Genomic DNA, 23,838 nt, shown 5'->3' on the forward strand with positions numbered 1-23,838 from the left:
TTGTGAGTATATGTTAGCAGAGTAACCCGTAACTCGTGGAATTGGTCATTATGCCAATTACAGGTCGGTAGAGGAAAAGCCGTGGTTCGCCGTTCGATACCCGATTGTCCAAGTGAATGGTTAACGTGTTTTTGCTCCGTGTCCTCATATCTGAGCTCCTTGTCGTCATATCTGAGCTTCTTGTCGTCATATCTGAGCTCCTTGTCGTCATATCTGAGCTTCTTGTCGTCATATCTGAGCTCCTTGTCGTCATATCTGAGCTCCTTGTCGTCATATCTGAGCTCCTTGTCGTCATATCTGAGCTCCTTGTCGTCATATCTGAGCTCCTTGTCGTCATATCTGAGCTTCTTGTCGTCATATCTGAGCTCCTTGTCGTCATATCTGAGCTTCTTGTCGTCATATCTGAGCTCCTTGTCGTCATATCTGAGCTCCTTGTCCTCATATCTGAGCTCCTTGTCGTCATATCTGAGCTCCTTGTCGTCATATCTGAGCTCCTAGTCCTCATATCTGAGCTCCTTGTCCTCATATCTGAGCTCCTTGTTCTCATATCTGAGCTCCTTGTCCTCATATCTGAGCTCCTTGTCCTCTTACCTGAGCTCCTTGTCCTCATATCTGAGCTCCTTGTCCTCATACCTGAGCTCCTTGTCCTCATATCTGAGCTCCTTGTCCTCATATCTGAGCTCCTTGTCCTCATATATGAGCTCCTTGTCCTCATATCTGAGCTCTTAGTCCTCATATCTGAGCTCCTTGTCGTCATATCTGAGCTCCTAGTCCTCATATCTGAGCTCCTTGTCGTCATATCTGAGCTCCTAGTCCTCATATCTGAGCTCCTTGTCGTCATATCTGAGCTCCTTGTCCTCATGTCCCAACTCTTTGTCTTCAAATCCCAGCTCTTTGTCCTCAGCTCAACTTTCTCACTAATAATTAGTTAACCTCGCCTAGCCGCCTCACAGCTACAACACACAACACAACACTTGTCCTCGCCGAGGGAATCCAACATCACTATTAATTTACAACCCGACTGTTTTGTTTACTAGTTACGCCGTCATCATATCCTAAGTAATAAATTTTTAAGGATTATTGTTTAGGAATCCATGGCTAAGAATAAGCAATAATATATAATGAATAACAATGAAAGTTGTCTTCAAGGAAAAGTCACCAATGACAGTGAAGTAGATGTCGCTTTCCTCGAAATTGAGCTTCTTAAGGAAGCGGAAGATATACAGAATATTCAATTGCGTTTGTACTAAAAACATAGGAAGCGTTTCCTGTGTTGCTTCAGAAGGAAGAAGAAACTGCCTGAGTCACCCTTCAGGCTGACTTCATTCTTGAAGAATAATAAAAAGGTCTTCAATGCCGAAGTGAAATTTCCTCGAACGTCAGAAGAAGGAATAGTGTACAGCATAATAATAATCAAATTCAAGAAAATATTAGCCAAGTTGTACCTCACTCGCGAGACGTTATTAGGAAGCTCATACACCAACCGAGCTCAAGCACTCAATGACAACCTCAAACTCATTGTGTACCTCACTAACAACACTCACGTCAACACACTCGATGAAGCGAAGATTAAAAATATATCAAATGGATCTTCCATTGAGTCCCCCCAGGCAGGCACTAGCTAGATGAACACCACCAACGACGAAGACACTGTATAGGAGGACGACACAATCACAATGTTGAGTGAGAGAGAAGCAGAAACCGACTTCCCTGAACCCCGAGGCCGTCTTGGCCAACAACACCAGGTTACTGCAGACAGTTCTGATCGCTATAGTTAACACTCGCAGCTGCCTGATGAAGAAAATACGGTTATGATGGATGAAGAGACATAAACCTCTCCTTAGAAGATTAAGACTGTAGTTATGAGGGATCAAGAGTGTTAAACCTCCCTTTAGAAGGTGTTTAAGACTATAGTTATGAGGGATCAGCAGTGTTAAACCTCCCTTTAGAAGGTGATTAAGACTTTAGTTATGAGGGATCAGCAGTGTTAAACCTTCGTCTAAAAGGAGATTAAAACTATAATTATGAGGGATAAAGATAGTTAAACTTCCGCCTAAAAGGAGATAAAAACTATAATCGTGTATGACTAGGAAAATCAAACTTCCTAGGAGATAAAAGCTATAATTATGAGGGATCAGGAAAATTAAACCTCTCGCTATGAGGAGATGAAAGATGTAGTTATGAGGGACATTGGCTGCTAAACAATTCCTTTCAAGGAGATGTTCTATAATACAAGTTTAACAGTCACTAGTTGATGCTTCTGAGGAAAATATTATATAGTCTTATTTTCTACTGAAGCTGCTACGAAGTCTTTTCTGCATGACGCACCCACTTGGGCTGGACGGTAGAGCGACGGTTTTCGCTTCATGCAGGTCGGCGTTCAATCCCCGACCGACCAAGTGGTTGGGCACCATTCCTTCCCCCCCGTCCCATCCCAAATCCGTATCCTGACCTCTTTCAAGAGCTATATAGTCGTAATGTCTTAGCATTTTTTTCTGATATTTACCTTGCTGACTATCCACTAATCGTTTCACATCCAGTTATTTGTGGGTGCGCAGGATCGATCATTCCATAATTCAAAGCGTCCTACTCTATGTTCAGCGTTATACAAACAATACTGTATTAGACAAGCTTAGGTTAGGTTAGGTTAGCTCAGGTTAGGTTATGTCCTCATATGCCAGTTTCTTGTCCTGATATTCCAGGTTCTTGCTGTCATATCCCAGTACTTGTCCTCATATTCCAGCTCCCGGTCATAATATTCTAGCTTCTTGTCCTCATATTCCTTTCAAGTGCTATGTAGTCATACTGGCTGTGCTTTCTCCTGATACCTTATTAAGAAATTCTTCTTATTCCTTGCCTTTGCTTATTCAGGAATTGTATAAGGAAATACACATAACAAGGAAGAACAAATTTCCCGGGAATAATGTCGACATTCGCCAGCGAGAAACTCTGTTATCGTGGGAACTTCAGGAGACGATATGATTAATGCGATAAGGCCAGCCATAACTGGAGCATCGCAGACTGCAACTAGTCCTTCACCGCAGCTAGGAGCACCACAGTCAGTCCACCACCACAGCTAGGAGCATCACAGTCAGTCCACCACCACAGCCAGGAGCACCACAGCCAGTCCGCCACCACAGCCAGGAGCACCACAGTCAGTCCGCCACCACAGCTAGGAGCATCACAGTCAGTCCACCACCACAGCTAGGAGCACCACAGCCAGTCCATCACTTCAATTAGGAGCACCATAGTCAGTCCTTCACCCAGCTAGGAGCACCACAGCCAGTTCATCACCACAGCAGCAGCACGACAGACAACAGCAACATGCTGTGCTGGTCTGTGTTGCTGTTATGCATCAAGCTTCTGGCAGCTGCCGCCCAGGACAGTGAGGAGCTACAGGTATAACTACCAAATAACCACTGTAACCATCTACACTACACGCAACCATCACTGTAATCACCTTCACCACATTACAGCCCCCTCATTGATAACAAACTCCAGCTCAGCAATATACAAGACTCTATCCTCACTAAGATTCTTCCAGCATATTGTTATTCTCTTGATAAAGTGTTGGAAGCCCCAGACTTAAGAGAAACCTTGCTGTAACAAACTGCTTAACCCATATTAGTACCATAAATGTGTGTTGGTTCTGTCCAAGGGTGACGGGTGTGTCGGGGACGGTCATAAGAGTGTCCAAATAGGTCACTGTGCCGCCCCTTGACAGGGAAACAGGGTCGGCCACCGTGCCTCTCCCCTTTATGGGGTGGGGGCTGGTCAGGGCAGGCCCACACACACAGTCATGTAGTCAGTGGAGATGAAACCTTTGGGACTGGGACAATTATTTATATTTTATTATTATATTGTTCATATATATGTTACACACTAACTACAAAGTCATATTAGCTTAACATTTGCTCCTCATCAACGGCTATACACTAAAAGGGACATCAGACAATTTTCTCATGACTTAAAAAAGTATCCCTGCTAACGGCGGGTTCCCCCATACAGTAATGTATATTATTGGACAGTAAATTAAATATGTGTTTGTCTTTCCACTTCGACGCGTTGGTTCAGCGGGGCCATGTTTCTTGGAGATCAGCGTTCGATTCCCGATGGTTCAAGTGCTTGGGTACCGTTTTTTTTATTACGCCCTATACCAGCTCACTGTTCTCATATCCCAGCTCCCTGTCCTAGTATCCCAGCTCCCTGTCCTAATATCCCAGTTCCCTGTCCTAGTATCCCAGCTCCCTGTCCTAGTATCCCAGTTCCCTGCCCTAATATCCCAGCTTCCTGTCCTAGTATCCCAGTTCCCTGCCCTAATATCCCAACTTCCTGTCCTAGTATCCCAGCTCTCTATCCTAGTATCCCAGCTCCCTGTCCTAGTATCCCAGCTCCCTGTCCTAGTATCCCAGCTCCCTGTCCTAATATCCCAGCTCCCTTTCCTCCTATTCCTTTTATTATTAACTTTGTAGAAGAGAGGAATTTCATTATATTATATTATGTATCAAAGTTTAACTTAAGACCCAGAGGTTCTGCAAAGCAATTTATACACATGATATTTTGACCTACAAAACTGGTACTTTGATATGGTTCCTTGTTGTACATTCTCTGACCAGGACTCCTGGTGGACGGTCTGGTCAACTACACTGTTGGACACTGTTGCACACAGTTTGACGTACGAATCACAACTCGGTTGATCAGATACCCATTGATGTTGTTCATCAAGTTCCTTGTTAACGACGAGAGCGGCCAGCTGGTTGTGATTATATTTACAAGGAGAACGGTTGAAAGGCTTATAGGAACTTAATATTAATAGAAGTGTCTTTTAAGTACACATTTCCCCCTCCCCCCCTAAATGTGGCTTCTTAATCAGTTGCTTAAACTAGCTGCACAAGGCAACAAGCGTGAGTATACCTTAGTTGTTTCTGATCAGTTAGTTAACCTAACTAACTGTTAGTTAGTTAGTTAACTACAAAGTTTAGTGTATAATTCCGTCTTTGCTTTTTTTTCCAGAAAGAATACCAAGAACGCTTCTCTCCAAGAGTTGATGGTAAGTCCTACAGATCATTACAAAGAAATACACAATATTTAAATATTTGTTTGCTGCAGTTCATTGTTTTCGTACATAATGGTTAACGTTAATTTAGTCATAATTAATTAGAATTAGAATTATGAATTAATTATAAAAAAAAATATTATCAATAATTATTTGAAATGGGAGTAACAAGTCATGTTTAAGGACAAAACAGCTCTCTGGAAATAAATACAATAAGAGAGAGAAGCTTTCACAAGCAGGTCTCACAAGACGGGGGGGGGGGTATCTACTACCCAAGTAGCATCTACTACCAAGTAGCATCTACTCTCATTATCGAAGGCAAAATATCATAAATATGAGACAATAATCATGATCTAACAGCAACATCACATTCCTCTCTCTCTCTCTCTCTCTCTCTCTCTCTCTCTCTCTCTCTCTCTTTCTTTCTTTCTTTCTCTCTCTCTCTCTCTCTCTCTCTCTCTCTCTCTCTCTCTCTCTCTCTCTCTCTCTCTCTCTCTCTCTCTCTCTCTCTCTCTCTCTCTCTCTCTCTCTCAGGTTACGTAGCCACACTCAGACAAGTCAATCCTGCAGTTATTGTGGTCACTAAGATATCTGGAAGACAAAAATCAGTCAAAACACATAAATTTATTACTCCACTGAGTTCTTAAAACCCTCAGTGTAACTTATTGCACTGTTACTTCTCTGTCACTCCCAGACCAAATAATCAGAGCATTGTTCTCCTCAGGTGAAGGGCCGCCAGAGAACGTGACGGTGATCGGGGCGTCGACAACGTCCCTCCTGGTGTCCTGGGACCCGCCACCACTCACTCCTGAACATTATGTGGTCGACGTTTTCGGTGGTATTAGTGAGGTTGTATACGACACCTCTTATGTTGCTGAGGGCCTGCAAGTGTGCTCCTCATATATCGTCACTGTGACATCTTATTACAGGGATAATCAATATCCTGGCCCCTTAGCTCAAGGAAAAACACAGTCATCAGGCAAGTGTTATTGGGGATCTTTGAGATTACATCTTCTGATGTATTTTACTTTATTCGTGGATTTAAATGTATTAAATATCATAAAATTGTATTTCAAACTACTTTGGTCGTGGAAGAACATTTTTTTATGACGTTTTACTTTACATTTGAATGAGCCATCATAATTTCCTTACACTATTCTTAAACTCATTTCTCCTTAGAAGGGTTCCCTTCCTCCCCCCCTCCAAATTGTCAGGAAGAGGAAGCTTGTTAGGGTTTTCAAGGGTTAGGGTTTGGGGCCCCGTTAAGTCCAACGACTTAGGACTCTCCTCATGACGCAACCCACAACAGTTGGCTAACTCCTGGGTACCTGTTTACTGCTGCGTTAACAGAGGCACCGTGTGATGATTTCCCAGGATGCAAACCACAACAGTTGCCTAACTTCTGTTCGGGAATCAAACTCGGGTCCTCTCGGTTGTGAGGCGACTCCGCTAACTACCTTCCACACAAGCCAGCACATCAGTTTTATTAGTTCAATAAAAATCCCAGATTCCAACCAGATATATTTACAGTAAATGCCTCACTATCACTTCCCTGACCTCACCTTCACCTCCCTGACCTCACCTTCACCTCCCTGACCTCACTCTCCCCCCCCCCCATCTACAGATTAAGTCAACTCTCATCTTAGTGTTTGTAAACGTTTAAAATCCAGAAAGAGGAATCCTCAGCCAAGTAATTACCCATCCCGCCTCCACCAACAAAATATATGAATTTCCTTCCGTTTGGCTGTTTGTAAGTCCTATGTGCTTATGGGTTTTAACCTTTGCTGTATGTAAACACTGTATAAGTCAAAATCTTGTCTGCTTATGCATTTTAACATTTAATATGTTCTCGTTGTCACTGTCACACAGACATGTTGAATACTTACCTAGAAGTTACCTTGAGGTGATTTCGGGGTTCAGCGACCCCGCGGCCCGGTCGTCGACCAGGCCTCCTTGTTGCTGGATTGGTCAACCAGACTGTTGGACGCCGCTGCTCGTAGCCTGACGTATGAGTCACAGCCTGGTTAATCAGGCATCCTTTGGAGGTGTTTGTTAAGTTCTCTCTTGAACACTGTGAGGGGTCGGCCAGTTATGTCCCCTGATGTGTAGTGGAAGCGTGTTGAACAGTCTCGGGCCTCTGATGTTGATAGAGTTCTCTCTCAAAGTACCTGTTGCACCTCTGCTCTTCAACGGGGGTATTCTGCACATCATGCTATGCCTTCTGGTCTCTTTTGCTGTTATTCCTGTGCACAGAAATGCGTATGCGCATGCGTTTGAAATGTGTATTTCAAACCTGCACACATTTCTGTGTGCAGATTTGGGACCAGCCCCTCTGCTATTTTCCATGTGTAAATTATTATGTATCTCTCACGCCTGCACTCAAGGATAATACAGATTTAGGCTCCTTAGTCGGTCCCAATAGTTTAGATGTTTTACCGAGTGGATTCTAGCAGTAAAGGATCTCTGCACGCTCTACAGGTCAGCAATTTCTCCAGCTTTGAAAGGAGCTGTCATTGTGCTAGAGTACTCCACTCTAGAGAGCACTAGTGTCTTAGAAGAGTATCATCATCGGTACAGCATCTCTAGTGTGAAAAGTTCTTGTTATCCAACCTGTCCTTTTTCTTGCAGTTGTGAAGGCTACTTTATTGTGCTCTTTAAATGTAAGGTCTTCCGACATATGACTTACTTTTATATTGATATAAAATTATATTTCTCTACAGTGCCGCCACAACCACAAGATTGCAAAATATCTGAACCAGTAAAAGGTACAGTACAAGTCCAGTGGAAAGACCCGAACTTTGAGTGTAGCGCTACTAACCACAGTATCGTGTGGACGTGGGACGTGCTGTGGAGTGACGAGGAAGGGTCAGTGGAAATCCTTCACCACGTTTAACCAATACACACTGAGTGACGTCACACCCTACTCCAACGTCACCGCTGAGATCAGCGCCGGCAATGACGGAGGCTTCAGTACATCACTAAACTGCTCGCTGGTTACGTCTCAAGATAGTATGTTTTAGTTTTAAGTTTGTTTTCTTGTTTATATAGATCATCATATCACTAATCAGCTTTCTCACCCTGAAGTGGTATCATCCCGTCACTGTTAAGTCTCTTAACACACTTATCAGGACTCTCTCTGACAAGTGTGGGATCGTCAGCATCCATCACTTAACTTACCAACATTCTCTCCCCAAGTGTAATCCACCTCACCCCAGTTGCACAATAAATATTCGTAGATGGCCTATACCAGAGCTTAGCAGATTCTTGCTGTGCCACCTCTTGGGTGGCTTAATCTTCATCAATTAATCATACCAGAGGATTCTTTGGTTGAGCAATTCAATATGAAGACAACACTAGTGTGTTGAATAACACGTGGAATATATTCTCAAGTATTATTCTACGGAGAAAACCAAAGAGTCCTATTCATCCGCTTTTGCAATGTCATGTTGTATAACATGACATCCTTCGTCCCTCCTTTTATGTTAAGGCAACATTTTTTTCACTTGAAAATTTATTCCGTAAATCAGTAACCCAATTTCCACACCAAATGTTTAATCTAAGCTTATTCAGTGTGTATCCATTGTTTAATATATTTTGTGTTCACTAAAGACATATTAGCTTAGCGTTCCGTCCTTTTAATCTCTACATCATTGCTCTCACAGAGCCCGGGGCTCCTGTTATCGTGAACACAGCTTCGTATGAAGCTGGCTCAAGCAACCCTCACCTGGACACCGCCTGTTGATGCCAATGGAATAATCCTGAATTATAACATTACCTCCAAGAGTGAGGAAGGTTCTACTGGGACTGTGGTCGATGGAACAGTACTGACGACTGTGTTTGAAGACTTGCACGAGTGTAAGATGTACAGCTTTAGTGTTGCAGCTAGAACTGTAGTAGGATATGGACCGGAGTCTGAAGAAAGCAGTGTTTTCATCTCCGGAAACGGTAAGTATGCCAGAATAATATAATGGTTCACTTGGGCACTACGATAATGGTCCAGGACGGATCGACACGTCGTCGTTTCTCCATTTTGTGGTGTGATGTTTGGTCATTATATCTTCAGTCACGTTATTGTGACTCATCGTCTGCGTAGGCGTCTGAGACCGCCCACCCCAGGAGTGGGAGACAGGCCCTGTCAACGGTACCGCGAACAACCTGTATAAGAAAGGCTTCTAGATGGCTATCCGCGGCATAGTTGGTAGAGCTTCTTTCTCCCGCTCCTGGGGTCGGTGGTTCGAGACTTCTAATGCCCAAGTGTTTGAAATTTTATTATCCTCAGTACTGTGGTTGACAATCTATATAAATAAAAATGGAAATGTTCGTTTGTTCAAAATCGCTAATCTCCGAAAGTTCTTCATCGATTGCTTTGAAATTTTCGCACAACGTTCCATTTGCATCCGAGCGGGTTTTTATATACATACTATATAGATGTCACGTCTGTGACTGGAAAAAACATCCTTTTTTGAAAACTGTGTTTTTCATGTGTTTTTCGTGCGACGAAAATCTTCGAAATCTCTTTACCGATTGTTTTGAAATTTTGACACCACGTTGCATTCGAATAGTCGCGTGTTTTTATATACCTACTATATACATGCCTCACCTGTGACAGGAAAAAACATGTTTAAAAAACAAAAACAGCGCCATCTGTTCGATATAGGAGCAACACATGCTGTAATTTCCAAAAGTTCTTCACCGATTGCTTTGAAATTTTAACACAACATTCCATTCGAATATGTGCATGTTTTAATATATCTACTATATACAGGCCTCACCTGTGACTGGTAGAACATGTTTTTTTTAAACAGTGCCATCTGTTGCACGTAATAGCAACACACGCTATACTAATTATGTTACGATTCCTTTTCAATGTTTCGGAGTGCACTGACAAACTGATTCTTCCTAGATTCCAATTTATTTCCATTTCGATTTATTTATTTTGTGTGACATTGTGTTGGAATTGAGCTGTGTTGTTTACCATACCGTTCATTTTGTGAGTATAGTTTATTTTTTATTTTTTCATGTTTACCATTTCGTTTTTTTAACTGTTTTTCTTATATTTCAGTGATGGGAACATCAGATCATATGATGTTCCCAATTTTCTGATGGGAACATCAGATCATTTGGGAATGCATCGGACGAGGGAGTGGGGAATGGTGGTTTAGACGAAGGGACGGGAGTGGGGGATGTTGGGGAGGACAATGGAAGGGGTAATGGTGGAGAGGACGAGGGCACAGAAGAGTTGGGGATGATAAGGACGAGGGGACAGAGGAGTTGGGGATGATAAGGACGAGGGGACAGGGGAAGGGGGAATGGTGGGGAGGACAAGGGGACAGGGGAGTGGGGGATAGTGAGGAGGACAAGAATACGGGGGAGGGGGGGAATGGTAGGGACTACGAGGGGACGATTAATTATTACTTTTCCTTCCTCTGGGTCATGAAAGGAGCCGGCCTCGGGTGAAAGGGGACTGTGACGATCTCTGTCTGGAAACTGTAGGTGCGGGGCTGGGATGTTCACCTCCAGGGGCTCGTGCAGCCCAAGCTCTGCTTCAGGTCGTTCTTGCCCTTGCTGGGGTGGTTTTTCTCCGTCCCCGACCACGGCGGTCTCCGAGTTTGGAGTCCCTGTGCCTTCTTTTACCAACTTCGAGGTAATCTCCGGAGCTGGAGCCCCTGGGGGCAGCTCGTTGTTGCCTTCAACCTCGTTCTGACGGTTCCTGTGATGGCGACGAAACTAATTGTATTGGCGTTTGTCTTTCCATTGGAGACTTTCGGCACCTTGGAGAGAGGGGGGTGGACCTGCTGCATGGGTGACAGCTTCTCGCCCGCATCAACCTACCCTGGCTTTGTGCCCTGGAGAGGCCACTCTAGACCGACAACCAGAGCGCAACTCCGTAGTCTCCTGAGACTGATGAATGCCTACTACTAACCATCTTATCTATACACGGTCTTCAACCCTCTATCTATACTACACACGACCATCCTCGTTACCAACCTCGATCAACTACTTGAACTGGTCGGTACAGCGGAGGTCTCGTTTGCTTCATGCAGGTCGGTGTTCAATCCCCGTTGATTTAAGAGGGTGGGGGACCATTCCTTCTTTCTGTCCCCATCCCATGTCTTTGTGCTCATACACCATCTAAGTGCAATATAGGCATAGTAGCTTAGTGCTTTCTCCTCATAATTACAATCAACCACTTGGGCTGGACAGTAGAGCGACGGTCTCGCTTCATGCAGGTCGGCGTTCAATCCCCGACCGTCCAAGTGGTTAGGCACCATTCCTTCTCCCCGTCCCATCCCAAATCCTTATCCTGACCCCTTCCCAGTGCTATATAGTCGCAATGGCTTGGTGCTTTCTCCTGATGGTTCCCTTCCTCATAATTACCTTACCTTTCCTCATTACCAACCATCATCACTACATACTGTCCTTATCACAGTAATTATTATCACTGTCTTTCTCCCTTTTCACCACCTTATCTACCCTCCACCACCTTCTCTACCCTTCACCATCTTCACTACCCTTCACCATCTTCCCTACACTTCATGTTTAGCATAAAAAGCTGGATGAATCTTAGTCAAAATTGTGTCTGGATTTTTTTAGAAATTAAAAGATGGTTTCAAAGAGTATATAGGGTTCATCCTCGACTCTTCCTATGACCATCCCCCAACAACCACCAGTCACCCTTCAAAGTTTGGTCTGACTAGCCGTTAATCCCAAACGTCTGACCTACTAACGCGGACAAACATTTTCGTCTATATTAACAGAGTTTTTGTTCTCTGTAAGCGCTGTACCAGCCAGATTCTTCCGTACTTATAGATATAAACCCGTAATATATTCGTACTGTCACAGCCACCGAAGACATTTCGATATTTAATTTTTATATTGATCTTGAATCATTATATTTCTCCACAGTGCCGCCACCACCACCACAAGATTGCGAAATATCTGAACAAGTAAAAGGAACAGTACAAGTCCAGTGGAAAGACCCGGACTTTGAGTGTAGCGTTACTAACCACAGTATCGTGTGGACGTGGGACGTGCTGTGGAGTGACGAGGAAGGGTCAGTGGAAACCTTCACCACGTCTAACCAATACACACTGAGTGACGTCACACCCTACTCCAACGTCACTGTTGAGATCAGCGCCGGCAATAACGTAGGCTTCAGTACATCACTAACCTGCTCGCTGGTTACGTCTCAAGATAGTACGTCTTCTTTGCTGAAGTTGTCTTATTTGTTTAGTGACATCACAGCACTGATTGATGGACTCCCTCACACACCCAGTATAACTTACTGTACCATGGACTCCCTCACATAAGAGTAAAGGACTCTATTAAGGTCTACCGGCCCATGAGAGGCAGTTCTATTTATTCTCAACAAAACTCACATATATGTTTAACCTTCACTTGAAATAATCCAGCAATCTCACGCCTACTTTGTAATCCTGTAATTTGTTCCATATATCAACATCCAAATTTCTAGTAGTATATCTTTATTCAGTTTGTTTACATAATTTTAAAATTATTCAATTTGAAGCCATTGTTTAAGGTTCTATTTTGTGTTGATTTAAAGCCATATTGGCTTAGCGTTCCATCCTGATAATTACCTCTACACATTGTTCTCGCAGTACCCGGGGCTCCTGTTATCGTGAACACAACTTCGTATGAAGCTGGCTCAGTGACCCTCACCTGGACACCGCCTGTTGACGCCAATGGAATAATCCTAAATTATAAAATTACCTCCAAGAGTGAGGAAAGCTCTACTGAGACTGTGGTCGATGGAACAGTACTGACGACTGTGATTGAAGACTTGCATCAGTGTGAGGTCTACAATTTTAGTGTTGCAGCTAGAACTGCAGTAGGATATGGACCAGAGTCTGAAGAAAGCAGTGTTTTCATCTCCGGAAACGGTAAGTATGCCAGAATAATATAATGGTTCATTTGGGCACTACGATAATGGTCCAGGACGGACCGACACGTCGTCGTTTCTCCATTTTGTGGTGTGATGTTTGGTCATTATATCTTCAGCCACGTTATTGTGACTCATCGTCTGCGTAGGCGTCTGAGACCGCCCACCCCAGGAGTGGGAGACAGAGGCCCTGTCAACTGTACCACGGACAATCTTTATAAGAAAGGATTCCAGAAGGCTGTCTATGGCATAGTTGGTAGAGCTTCTGTCTCCTGCTCCTGGGGTCGGTGGTTCGAGACTCCTGGTGTCCAAGTGTTTGAAGTGTTATTATCCACAGTATTGTGGTTGGCAATTTACACACTATAGTTCACTATATTCACTTAACTATACTTCAACCCTCTAACTATCTATACTACACACGACCATCATCGTTAACAACCTCTACCAAATACTTGAACTGGTCTTGCTCGCTTCTTGCAAGTCCGCGATCGATCCCCGTTGGTCCAAGAGGTTGGGCACCATTCTTTTCCTCTGTCCCCATCCCATGTCTTTATCCTCATACACCTTCCAAGTGCTATATAGTCATAATGGCTTAGTGCTTTCTCCTCATAATTACCTTACCTTTCCTCATTACCAACCATCATCACTACATACTGTCCTTACCACAGTAACCATTATCACTGTCTTTCTTCCTCTTCACCACCTTCCCTACCCTTCACCACCTTCCCTACCCTTCACCACCTTCCCTACCCTTCACCACCTTCCCTACCCTTCATCACTTTCCCTATCCTTCACCACCTTCCCTACCCTTCATCACCTTCCCTACCCTTCACCACCTTCCCTACCCTTCACCACCTTCTCTACCCCTCACCACCTTCCCTACCCTTCATCACCTTCCCTTCCCTTCCCTTCACCACCTTCCCTACCCTTCACCACCTTCCCAACCCTTCACAATCTTCCATACCCTTCATCACTTTTTATTTATCCCTGTCACCATCTTCAATACTCAGTCATCATTAATAAACTACGTAAGACAAACGAGCATTTAATCATGTTTAGCATAAAATGCTTAATTAATTTTAGTCAAAATTGTGTCTGAAACTTTGAGAATTTAGAAGATGGTTTCAAAGAGTACATAGGTATCAACCTCGACCCTTCCTATGACCATCCCCCAACAACCACCAGTCACCCTTTAAAGTTTGGTCTGACTAGCCGTTAATCCCAAACGTCTGACCTCCTAACGCGGACAAACATTTTCGTCTATATTAACAGATTTTTTGTTCTCTGTAAGCGCTGTACCAGCCAGATTCTTCCTTACTTATAGATATAAACCCGTAATATATTCGTACTGTCACAGCCACCGATGACATTTGGATATTTAATTTTTATATTAATCTTGATTCATTATATTTCTCCACAGTGCTGCCACCACCACCACAAGATTGCGAAATATCTGAACAAGTTAAAGGAAAAGTACAAGTCCAGTGGAAAGACCCGGACTTTGAGTGTAGCGTTACTAACCACAGTATCGTGTGGACGTGGGACGTGCTGTGGAGTGACGAGGAAGGGTCAGTGGAAACCTCCACCACGTCTAACCAATACACACTGAGTGACGTCACACCCTACTCCAACGTCACCGCTGAGATCAGCGCCGGCAATGACGTAGGCTTCAGTGCATCACTAATCTGCTCGCTGGTTACGTCTCAAGATAGTACGTCTTCTTTGTTGAAGTTGTCTTATTTGCTTGATGACATCAAAGCTCTGATTGATGGTGCTTCACAGGCTATCCGGCTTGGTGCCTTCTTTTGATAATTTCTTACACACCACTGGTCAGCCTTCTCACCTTGACGTGCCGGTGTCATACAAAAAAAAAATCAACCTCCCAACCTTTGTTTACTTCTCAAATCTCGTCAAAATACCGATGCGAAGTCATATTGAATATTTTAATTAAACTACATTGGCTTTATCGAAATTTAATTTCAATGTTTCCTCAGTTATTCTGCATTATGTGAAATATTTTACTAATCATATTGCCATGTATGATATTTTCATCAATAATTGTTAAATATGATATATTTCACCAGTCATTTTGTAAAATATGTATGAACATATAATGTATTTAACCATTGTCTCCCTCACACACTCAGTATATCTTACTGTACCATGGACTCCCTCACATAAAATTATAGGACTCTGCTGAAGGTATACGGCCCATGAGAGGCAGTTCCATTTATACGCCACAAAACATTATATATTATATATATATATATATATATATATATATGCAGAATAACCACATATGAAAAATAGAAAATGCTTAACGCGTTTTCGGCTAATTCGCCTTCATCAGAGCAAAGTAGAATGATTCTACTTTGCTCTGATGAAGGCGAATTAGCCGAAAACGCGTTAAGCATTTTCTATTTTTCATATGTGGTTATTCTGCATACTTGGATCAGTGTTTTTGTGATCATTGCTGCATATATATATATATATATAATGTCTAACCTTCACTGGAAATAATCCAGCCATCTCACGCTTACTTTGTAAACCTGTCATTTATTCCTTTTATCAGCATCTTAATTTCAGTAGTATTTCTTTATTCAGGTTGTTTACAGAATTTGAAACTTATTCAATTTGTATAATTATTCAATTTGCTTAGTCTTCTATTTTGTTTTGGTTTAAAGCCATATTGGCTTCTTGAGGTTATCTTGAGATAATCTTATCGTTCCATCCTGATAATTACCTCTACACATTGTTCTCACAGAGCCCGGGGCTCCTGTTATCGTGAACACAGCTTCGTATGAAGCTGGCTCAGCGACCCTTACCTGGATACCGCCTGTTGACGCCAATGGAATAATCCTAAATTATAAAATTACCTCCAAGAATGAGGAAGGCTCTACTGAGACTGTGGTCGATGGAACAGTACTCACGACTGTGATTGAAGACTTGCATCAGTGTGAGAGCTACAATTTTAGTGTTGCAGCTAGAACTGTAGTAGGATATGGACCGGAGTCTGAAGAAAGCAGTGTTTTCATCTCCGGAAACGGTAAGTATGCCAGAATAATATAATGGTTTACTTGGGCACTACGATAATGGTCCAGGACGGACCGACACGTCGTCGTTTCTCCATTTTGTGGTGTGATGTTTGGTCATTATATCTTCAGTCACGTTATTGTGACTCATCGTCTGCGTAGGCGTCTGAGACCGCCCTACCCCAGGAGTGGGAGACAGGCTCGGTGAATTGTACCATGGGCAACATATATAAGGAAGGATTCCAGAAGGCGGTCCATGGCATAGTTGGTAGAGCTTCTCTCTCCCGCTCCTGGGGTCGGCGGTTCGAGACTCCTAGTGTCCAATTGTTTGAAATTTTATTATCCAAAGTACTGTGGTTGGCAAAATATATATTATATATATATATATATATATATATATATATATATATATATATATATATATATATATATATATATATATATATACATAAATAACTGTAACCATCTTAACTATACACAGTCTTCAACCCTTTAACTATCAATACTACACACGACCATTCTCGTTACCAACCTCGCTCAACTATTTCGACTGGTCGGGACAACGGAGGTCTTACTCGCTTCTAGCAGGTCGGCGTTCGATCCCCGTTGGTCCAAGAGGTTGGGCACCATTCCTTTCCTCTGTCCCATTCCATGTCTTTGGCCTTATACTCCTTCAAAGTGATATATAGTCATAATGGCTTAGTGCTTTCATCTCATAATTACCTTACCTTTCTTCATTACCAACCATCATCACTACATACTGTCTTTACCACAGTAATCATTATCACTGTCTTGCTCTTTCTTCACTACCTTCTTTACCTTTCACCATCTTACCGACCCTTCACCACCTTACCGACCCTTCACCATATTCCCTACCTTTCACCTTCCTTACTCTTTGCCCTACTTTTCACCACCTTCTATACCTTCATAACTTTCTGTTCATCCCTGTCACCATCTTCAATACATTTAATCATGCTTAGCCTAAAATTCTGGATTAATCTTGGTCAGAATTGCGTGTGGAATTTTGTAAAATTAGAAGTTGGTTTCAAAGAGTACATAGGGGTCCACCTCGACCCTTCCCATGACCATCCCCCAACAACCACCAGTCACCCTTCAAAGTTTGGTCTGACGTCTGGCTTCATAAAGAAAACAAACATTTTCGTCTATATTGGCAGATTCAGTTTTTTAATTTTCTGTGAGCGCTGTATTAGCCAAATTCTTGCCTGCTTTTAAATGTAAACCAGTAATATATTCGCACTGTCACTGCCACAGTAAACATTTGGATATTATATTTGTATATTGATTTAGAATCATTATATTTCTCCACAGTGCTGCCACCACCACCACAAGATTGCGAAATATCTGAACAAGAAAAAGGAACAGTGCAAGTCCAGTGGAAAGACCCGGACTTTGCGTGTGGCATCACCAACCACAGCGTCGTGTGGACATGGGACGTGCTGTGGACTGACGAGGAAGGGTCAGTGGAAGTCTTCACCACGTCTAACCAAGATACACTCTATGATGTCCAATTCTACACCAACGTCACCGCTGAGATAAGAGCCGCCACTTACGGAGGCTTGAGTACACCATTATTTTGCTGGGTGGTTACGTCTCCAGATAGTAGGTTTAATTGGTCTTTACTTGATTGATTATGTCATCATGCCACTGATCAGCTTTCTCACCCTAACATGCAGGTCTCGTCAACACCATTGTCAACCTTGTAACCCTTGCTTGTAGTAGGCATCCGTCAATCCCGTGGGGTTATGGAGTTGTACCCCTGGATGTCTAGTTGTTGTAGTCTAGTTGGATGCAACGCCTGCTGTGGCTGTGAAGGCCAACCCCGAGAATGACAGTTCCGACTGCAGCAAGCGCAAATAAACACTGAAGCGGGTGCGTCTGACAGTGGTCGAAACCTCCTGTGAAGTCAATTATCCTCCGCCTGCTTCTTCAGTTCATCCTCGAATTGCTGGAGTCCCTTCTGTACCTTGCATCTCCAGGCAGATCTGTCCGCACCTGCTGCCTCCCAAGTGTTGATGTCGATGTTCATCTGCTTGAGGTCACGTTTACAGGCGTCTTTGAAACGCAGCTGAGGTCTTCTGGTGGGTCTCCTTCCTGATGACAGTTCTCCATACAGGAGGTCCTTCGGTATGCGGGCCATCTTCCATGTGTGTGACATGTCCCAGCCATCGCATGCGTCTCTGCTTCAGGAGAGTGAACATTGAAAGGAATCCTGTTCTCTTGAATACTGTGTTGTTGGTGACGTGGTCTTTTCACGTGATGTCAAGGATGCGTCTCAGGTTTTGCATGTGAAAAGTATTAAGCCGTCTCTCCTGAGGAGAGCGCAGGGTCCAGGATTCCGAGCCGTAGAGAAGTGTACTCACCACACATGCCATGTAGACTTGTGCCTTGGTGTGTACTGTCAGTTTGGCATTTTCCCAAACGCGCTTTGTGAGCCTGGCTAGTGTTGTTGCGGCCTTCCCGATACGCCTGTTGAGCTCAGTGGGAAAGGGTGTCTGAGATTGTGGAGCCCAGGTACACAAACTCGTGAACTGCCTCCAGCACATAGTCTGCGACGTTTATACAGGGTAGCTCACTGACGTCTTGTCCCATCACCTGTGTCTTCTTCAGGCTGATTGTCACGCCGAATGTGGAACAGGCAGCGGCAAAGCGGTTGAGTAGCTGCTGCAGGCCTTCTGTTGCGTGTGTGGTGATCGCTGCGTAGTCGGCGAAGAGGAACTTTCGTCTTTGCTTGGAGTCTGGATAGGTTATAAAGCTTTCCATCAGATCTTGTACGGAGGTAGATGCCCTCTGTGGTTGTTCCAAAGGCATGCTTGACGAGGATCGCGAAGAAGATGCCGACCAGGGTTGGAGCAAGAACGCACTCCTGTTTAACACCACTGTTAATGTTGAATGGTTCAGAAGTTGAGCCGTCGTACATGACTGTCCCCTTCATGTCCTTGTGGAACGATTGTATCATGCTGAGTAGGGTGGGTGGACACCCAATTTTGACCAAGATCTTGAAAAGTCCGTCCCTGCTCACGAGGTCGTAGGCCTTTGTAAGGTGAATGAAGACGATATTCAAGGCTTTTCTCTGCTCCCTGCACTTTTCTTGAAGCTGTCTCAGGGAGAACTCCATGTCAGTGGTGTTCTCCACTGAGGTGGTGTTGACATGTCAGTGGTCGACCTCTCTGCTCGGAAACCACACTGTGACTCAAGGTACACTCTTTCAGCAAGAATTTGAAGCCTGACCAAGACGACCCTGGCGAAGAGTTTGCCGACGACGCTGAGGAGGGAGATGCCGCGATAGTTGTTGACATCGCTTCTGTCACCTTTATTTTTGTAGAGAGTGATGATGTTTGCATCTCTTATGTCTTGTTGCACCGAGCCCTCCCTCCAGCACTGGCACAGAAGTTCATGAAGCTCAGTTTTAAGTGTTCCACGAGCGCACTTGAGAACTTCAGGTGGAATCCCGTCGTCTCCTGGAGCCTTCCTTGAGGAAAGTGAATCCAGTGCCTTTTCAACTTCTTCCACAGTCACTTCAAGGCTCAAGTTCTTACATGATGGGCAGGCACTCGATTGCATCCAAGGCTTCTACACTGACCAAGTTCTCTCGGGAGTAGAGTTCGGAGTAATGTTCCACCCAGAAATTCATCTGTTGATCACGGTCTTTAATGATCTCTCCAGTGGCTGACTTCAGAGGAGCCGTCCTGTTTTGTGTAGGGCCTGTTGCCTGTTTGATCCCTTCGTACATGCCTCTTATGTTGTCGACGGTGGCCGCAGTCTGGATGCCGGAACAGAGTCGGAACCAGTAATCGTTAGCACAGCGCCTCGCAGTTTGTGAAATCGTGAAATCATCCAATGAAATCGGATGATTTCTCCCACCGACGAAAGCAACCCCTGGCGCCTCACTCTCCGCCAATTGACCAACACAATGGCCCGTGTTGAGCCATCGCCAAAGCGATGATGGAGTGTCCTCTCCAGGGCACAGGCCTGGGCAGTAATTATGGAGAACTGACTGTTGCCCATACAGCAGATCCACTCTCTCCACGCCACTGATGTGATCCAAGGGAAGGACAGGCGCCGATACGCTTGGCACCAGTGTCGTTGCTGGAGTTGCTAGAATGTAGCTGTAAACAGCTGAAAACTGCTTTAGGGACTCCGACTCCGGATTTTTCCTCGGGATTGGCTCCCGAAGCCTTTCCCATGAGTGGGTTTAGCCGCAAGACAACAGAGGTTTGGATTCGGGTTTTTTCTTCCCTTAGACGAGCTGCCTTCCAAGGCTAACGAGTCCCATCTGCCCGAAGCAACTGGTTTTAAGGCGCCAGAGGTCCGCCTTCGCCCCTTCTGTTGGTAGAAGTAGTTCCGCCAGGCCTAGAGGCTAAGCCACACGTGCAGGCCAGGAGCTGGACTGGGTTGTCAGAGGCTATTTGAGACGCACGCCATCAGGGGCACTTTACAGGCTGTGGGAGCTTATCTCTACAACCCTTCCCCCCGGCTATAACAACCCATGGAACCAACCTTTGCTTGTAGATCTCCCAAATATACTCCTCGCCCGGAGTCCTCGCCCGATCGTCAGCATCCAAACTCATCTTCCAAGTTTTTCTCCCCAAGTGTAGTTTTTGATTGACATTTCTCTTGGATGAGTTATATTCATCAGACACGCAAATCAGTGATCTCAAAATAAAGGTATGGTCTGTTCTTGACCATTATCGAGTCGTCTAATGGGATTATTTGACGTCTAATTTTCAACTACGATAATATGAAATAAACTATGTTCATTATCCACGTGTAGAGTACACATTGACCCTCTTTTTTTTTTTTTTTTTTTTTTTTTGAGATATATACAAGAGTTGTTACATTCTTGTACAGCCACTAGTACGCGTAGCTTTTCGGGCAAGTCCTTAATCCTATGGTCCCTGGAATACGATCCCCTGCCGCGAAGAATCGTTTTTTCATCCAAGTACACATTTTACTGTTGCGTTAAACAGAGGCTACAGTTAAGGATTTGCGCCCAGTAAATCCTCCCCGGCCAGGATACGAACCCATGACATACCGCTCGCGGAACGCCAGGCGAGTGTCTTACCACTACACCACGGAGACTACAAATTGTTACCTTATTGAAAGACTAAAGTCTAAAAAGACTACCTTATTGAATGTATTGTCAAAACAGTAACGTCCCCTCTTGGCCTGATAGAGGAAGCAAGAGGTCTACTATTGCGGTATTCATGTGCCTCATCTAAGGTTATGATTACCTGCTTATTCATCACCATCCCAGGCGAATCTTTAATGCCTCGACAACATTCACCGGGAAGATTTGTGTATTGGAACATTTAATTTCCTCACAACGGTTATTTGGCAGTTACAGGCGGGACCAAAGAGTCGAAGCTCAACCCTCAGAAGCACAACTAGGCGAGTATCGGTCCTAAGACTTTATGCTCAGGCCATAGATTGATTGATAAAGATTAAATCACCCAAGAAGTGGCACGGGCATGCATAGCTCGTAATAGGCCGTAGGTGTATCCTGCCATTTTATAACTGACCGACCTCACATATTCGCTTGTATAGTTCAACACATACCAGTATGTTAGACTTCCTTAATATTACCTTGCAGACTTTCACTCCTAAAATTACACTTTACCTTCAACGTTGTAATACAGAAACGTATTCCTCAACGGAGTCCACCGTAGAGTTCCTAGCCCGCTGTTGACAAGCCATGACGTATAACATGACATCCTTCTTTAATGCTTTTGCTTAAAGCCACTTTTACTGAAACATATTAATAGACATTACAATTTTATTGCCATTTTTAATGGTGACTACATGCTTCAATAGTGTAGCATTTTGAATGGTGACTACATGCTTGAATAGTGTAGCATTTTCGATAGTATTCACAAACACATCATATGTTTTACCTATCGTCGGAAATTATATTTTTTTATCTACTAAAACTTCATGTAATTTTGTAAGTTATTAAAAATTTGGTATAATGTTACAAACGTCTAAACTGGCCCTCAATAGTATTTAGGTCGTTATTACGTATCTTTAGCCATGCCTTCAATACATCTTTGTTCACACTGATTATTAGTTCAGAACTAAAATATTCGTAAGTACTTTTCAACAAAGCGCTTGGACTCCTTTGATAATTAGTTTCAGCTGCATTAGTTACTTAACCATATTTTTACGAGTCTTCGGGAATAGTCAGTTTTGTTACAAACGGGAGCTAAAGGAAACTCCCACTAAATGACAATAATGTATTATTTTGTTATTAAATACTTTATAATTTCAAACAGTAACGAAAATTATCTTTATTCTTCAGAAATGTTTGATGTCGAATCCAAAGCAGATGCGTAGGCTGTCAACACCTTGGCTGTCATAAAAAACCAGTTCATCAAGCTTGAAGTTAACAAGCCTTAGCATGACAAGCGTGAGGACAAGCGTCCACAGAGGCTCTGTATAAGGCAGACATCAGGACATGAACTGATCTGCAAATAATTACTATGGATACGACGAGATAAAAGTCTATAGAGTGCCATAGGAGAGACAGATGTGTAAACTGGAACAGCCTAAAGGTCCATTGTAAGACGAAAGATAAACACGTGTCCACGGAACGCCCTGGGTGATACAGATAACTCATACATCAAAATTTTGCCACGATAAGACCATTACTGTAAGAAAACTGACTGACCACACTATTTTGTCTGGACGTGTGGCCAGTCAGTACAGTAATAGAGCAAAGGAAAAAAAATATTATATTTATTCGAAGATATAACTTGGAAATAACATAAATTTTAGGTTGTAAAACGAAACCAATCAGGCACGTGCTGTTGATGCGTTTCAAAGGCCTTCTTCCTAAGCTTATAAATATAATTTTGAATTAATTTAAGAAAGCATGGTTCTTCAAGTGGTATGAATATGTCTATAGGTTTCAAGAATGTTTAATAAGTAACATTTCTTGCTGTTATTCTAATATAAATGTTTACATTAACAATAAAAGGATTAGTTCCTCCAAGTATATTCAATTTGATATAGTAATGCTTTATATTTATCGAAGGAGACAGAGACTCCTAATTTTATATTTCAATGATAAAGTTCACACATTTCAATACCTTAAAAGAGAGAGACTTTGTTTTTTAATATTTTAAATTTCAAATTCTATGAAATGAAAATGTTATTTTAAGACAAATGTTCACTTTTGGTTGTGTTTTGCAGTTAAGGTAATAGTTATATGAATGTAAGAGGGAAAAATATTGTATTTTATTTATCAGAGTAAAACTTAAGGCAATATTGAATCAGCTTAATTATAATATATTTTTTTTATATAAGTAAATCTCGGCTTTAAATTCCAGGGGTCTTGGCCTTCAGATTGAGGAAAATATATTTATAGTATATTCATTGAACTTTTGTAATGAGTTATGTGAAAATAAACCAGGTTGTGCATACTGACTAAAAACGTTTTTTTTTTTTTTTCATTTATTTTGCGTTGATATATATTACAGCTCTTCATAATTTAATAAATAATACAAGTCCAGTTAGACTTCTTGATCAGAGGTCACAACAGCGGATGAGATGATCAGTCCAGAGCCTCAGAGGGTTGGCTTCACCCATCAGTAAACGTTAAAGAGTAAGTTTGAGGCTTCATCTGGTTTTAGCATTCAACTCCAAGTGGGGCGCGTGTAACAAACTTGTGTTTGGACTGGTGTAGGACTTAAGGACTGTCAACCTCTGTAGGTCTTTTAAGACTTCCAACAATAGCTTACTGAACATCCAGCAAGTACACTTTAGTCATGATTATAGATAAAGGTTAAGGTAAGCTTTCAGTGCACATAACGAGTACCGGAATACTTCTCCCG

The 23,838-nt window shown here is 43.0% G+C and overlaps 1 protein-coding gene across 2 annotated transcripts; it reads left to right on the forward strand.

Moving 5' to 3' along the window:
• The first annotated feature begins 1,153 nt into the window (after positions 1 to 1,153).
• Positions 1,154 to 23,438, forward strand: LOC123764698 (phosphatidylinositol phosphatase PTPRQ). 2 transcript variants are annotated; one of them, XM_045752716.2, is made up of 8 exons: positions 7,757 to 8,065; positions 8,719 to 9,001; positions 11,963 to 12,253; positions 12,676 to 12,957; positions 14,377 to 14,667; positions 15,721 to 16,002; positions 17,318 to 17,608; positions 22,305 to 23,438. In XM_045752716.2, the coding sequence occupies exons 2-8, from the start codon at positions 8,755 to 8,757 to the stop codon at positions 22,337 to 22,339; spliced, it is 1,719 nt and encodes a 572-aa protein (XP_045608672.2). In that variant the 5' UTR covers positions 7,757 to 8,065; positions 8,719 to 8,754; the 3' UTR covers positions 22,340 to 23,438. The 2 variants fall into 2 exon arrangements, with proteins under 2 accessions (XP_069158620.1, XP_045608672.2); XM_069302519.1 differs by lacking the exons at positions 7,757 to 8,065; positions 8,719 to 9,001; positions 11,963 to 12,253; positions 12,676 to 12,957 and adding exons at positions 1,154 to 3,399; positions 5,014 to 5,050; positions 5,781 to 6,035 and having other exon boundaries at positions 14,380 to 14,667.
• Positions 23,439 to 23,838: the final 400 nt, after the last annotated feature.

Source organism: Procambarus clarkii, chromosome 48, assembly GCF_040958095.1.
Source record: "Procambarus clarkii isolate CNS0578487 chromosome 48, FALCON_Pclarkii_2.0, whole genome shotgun sequence".
Taxonomy (NCBI): domain Eukaryota; kingdom Metazoa; phylum Arthropoda; class Malacostraca; order Decapoda; family Cambaridae; genus Procambarus; species Procambarus clarkii.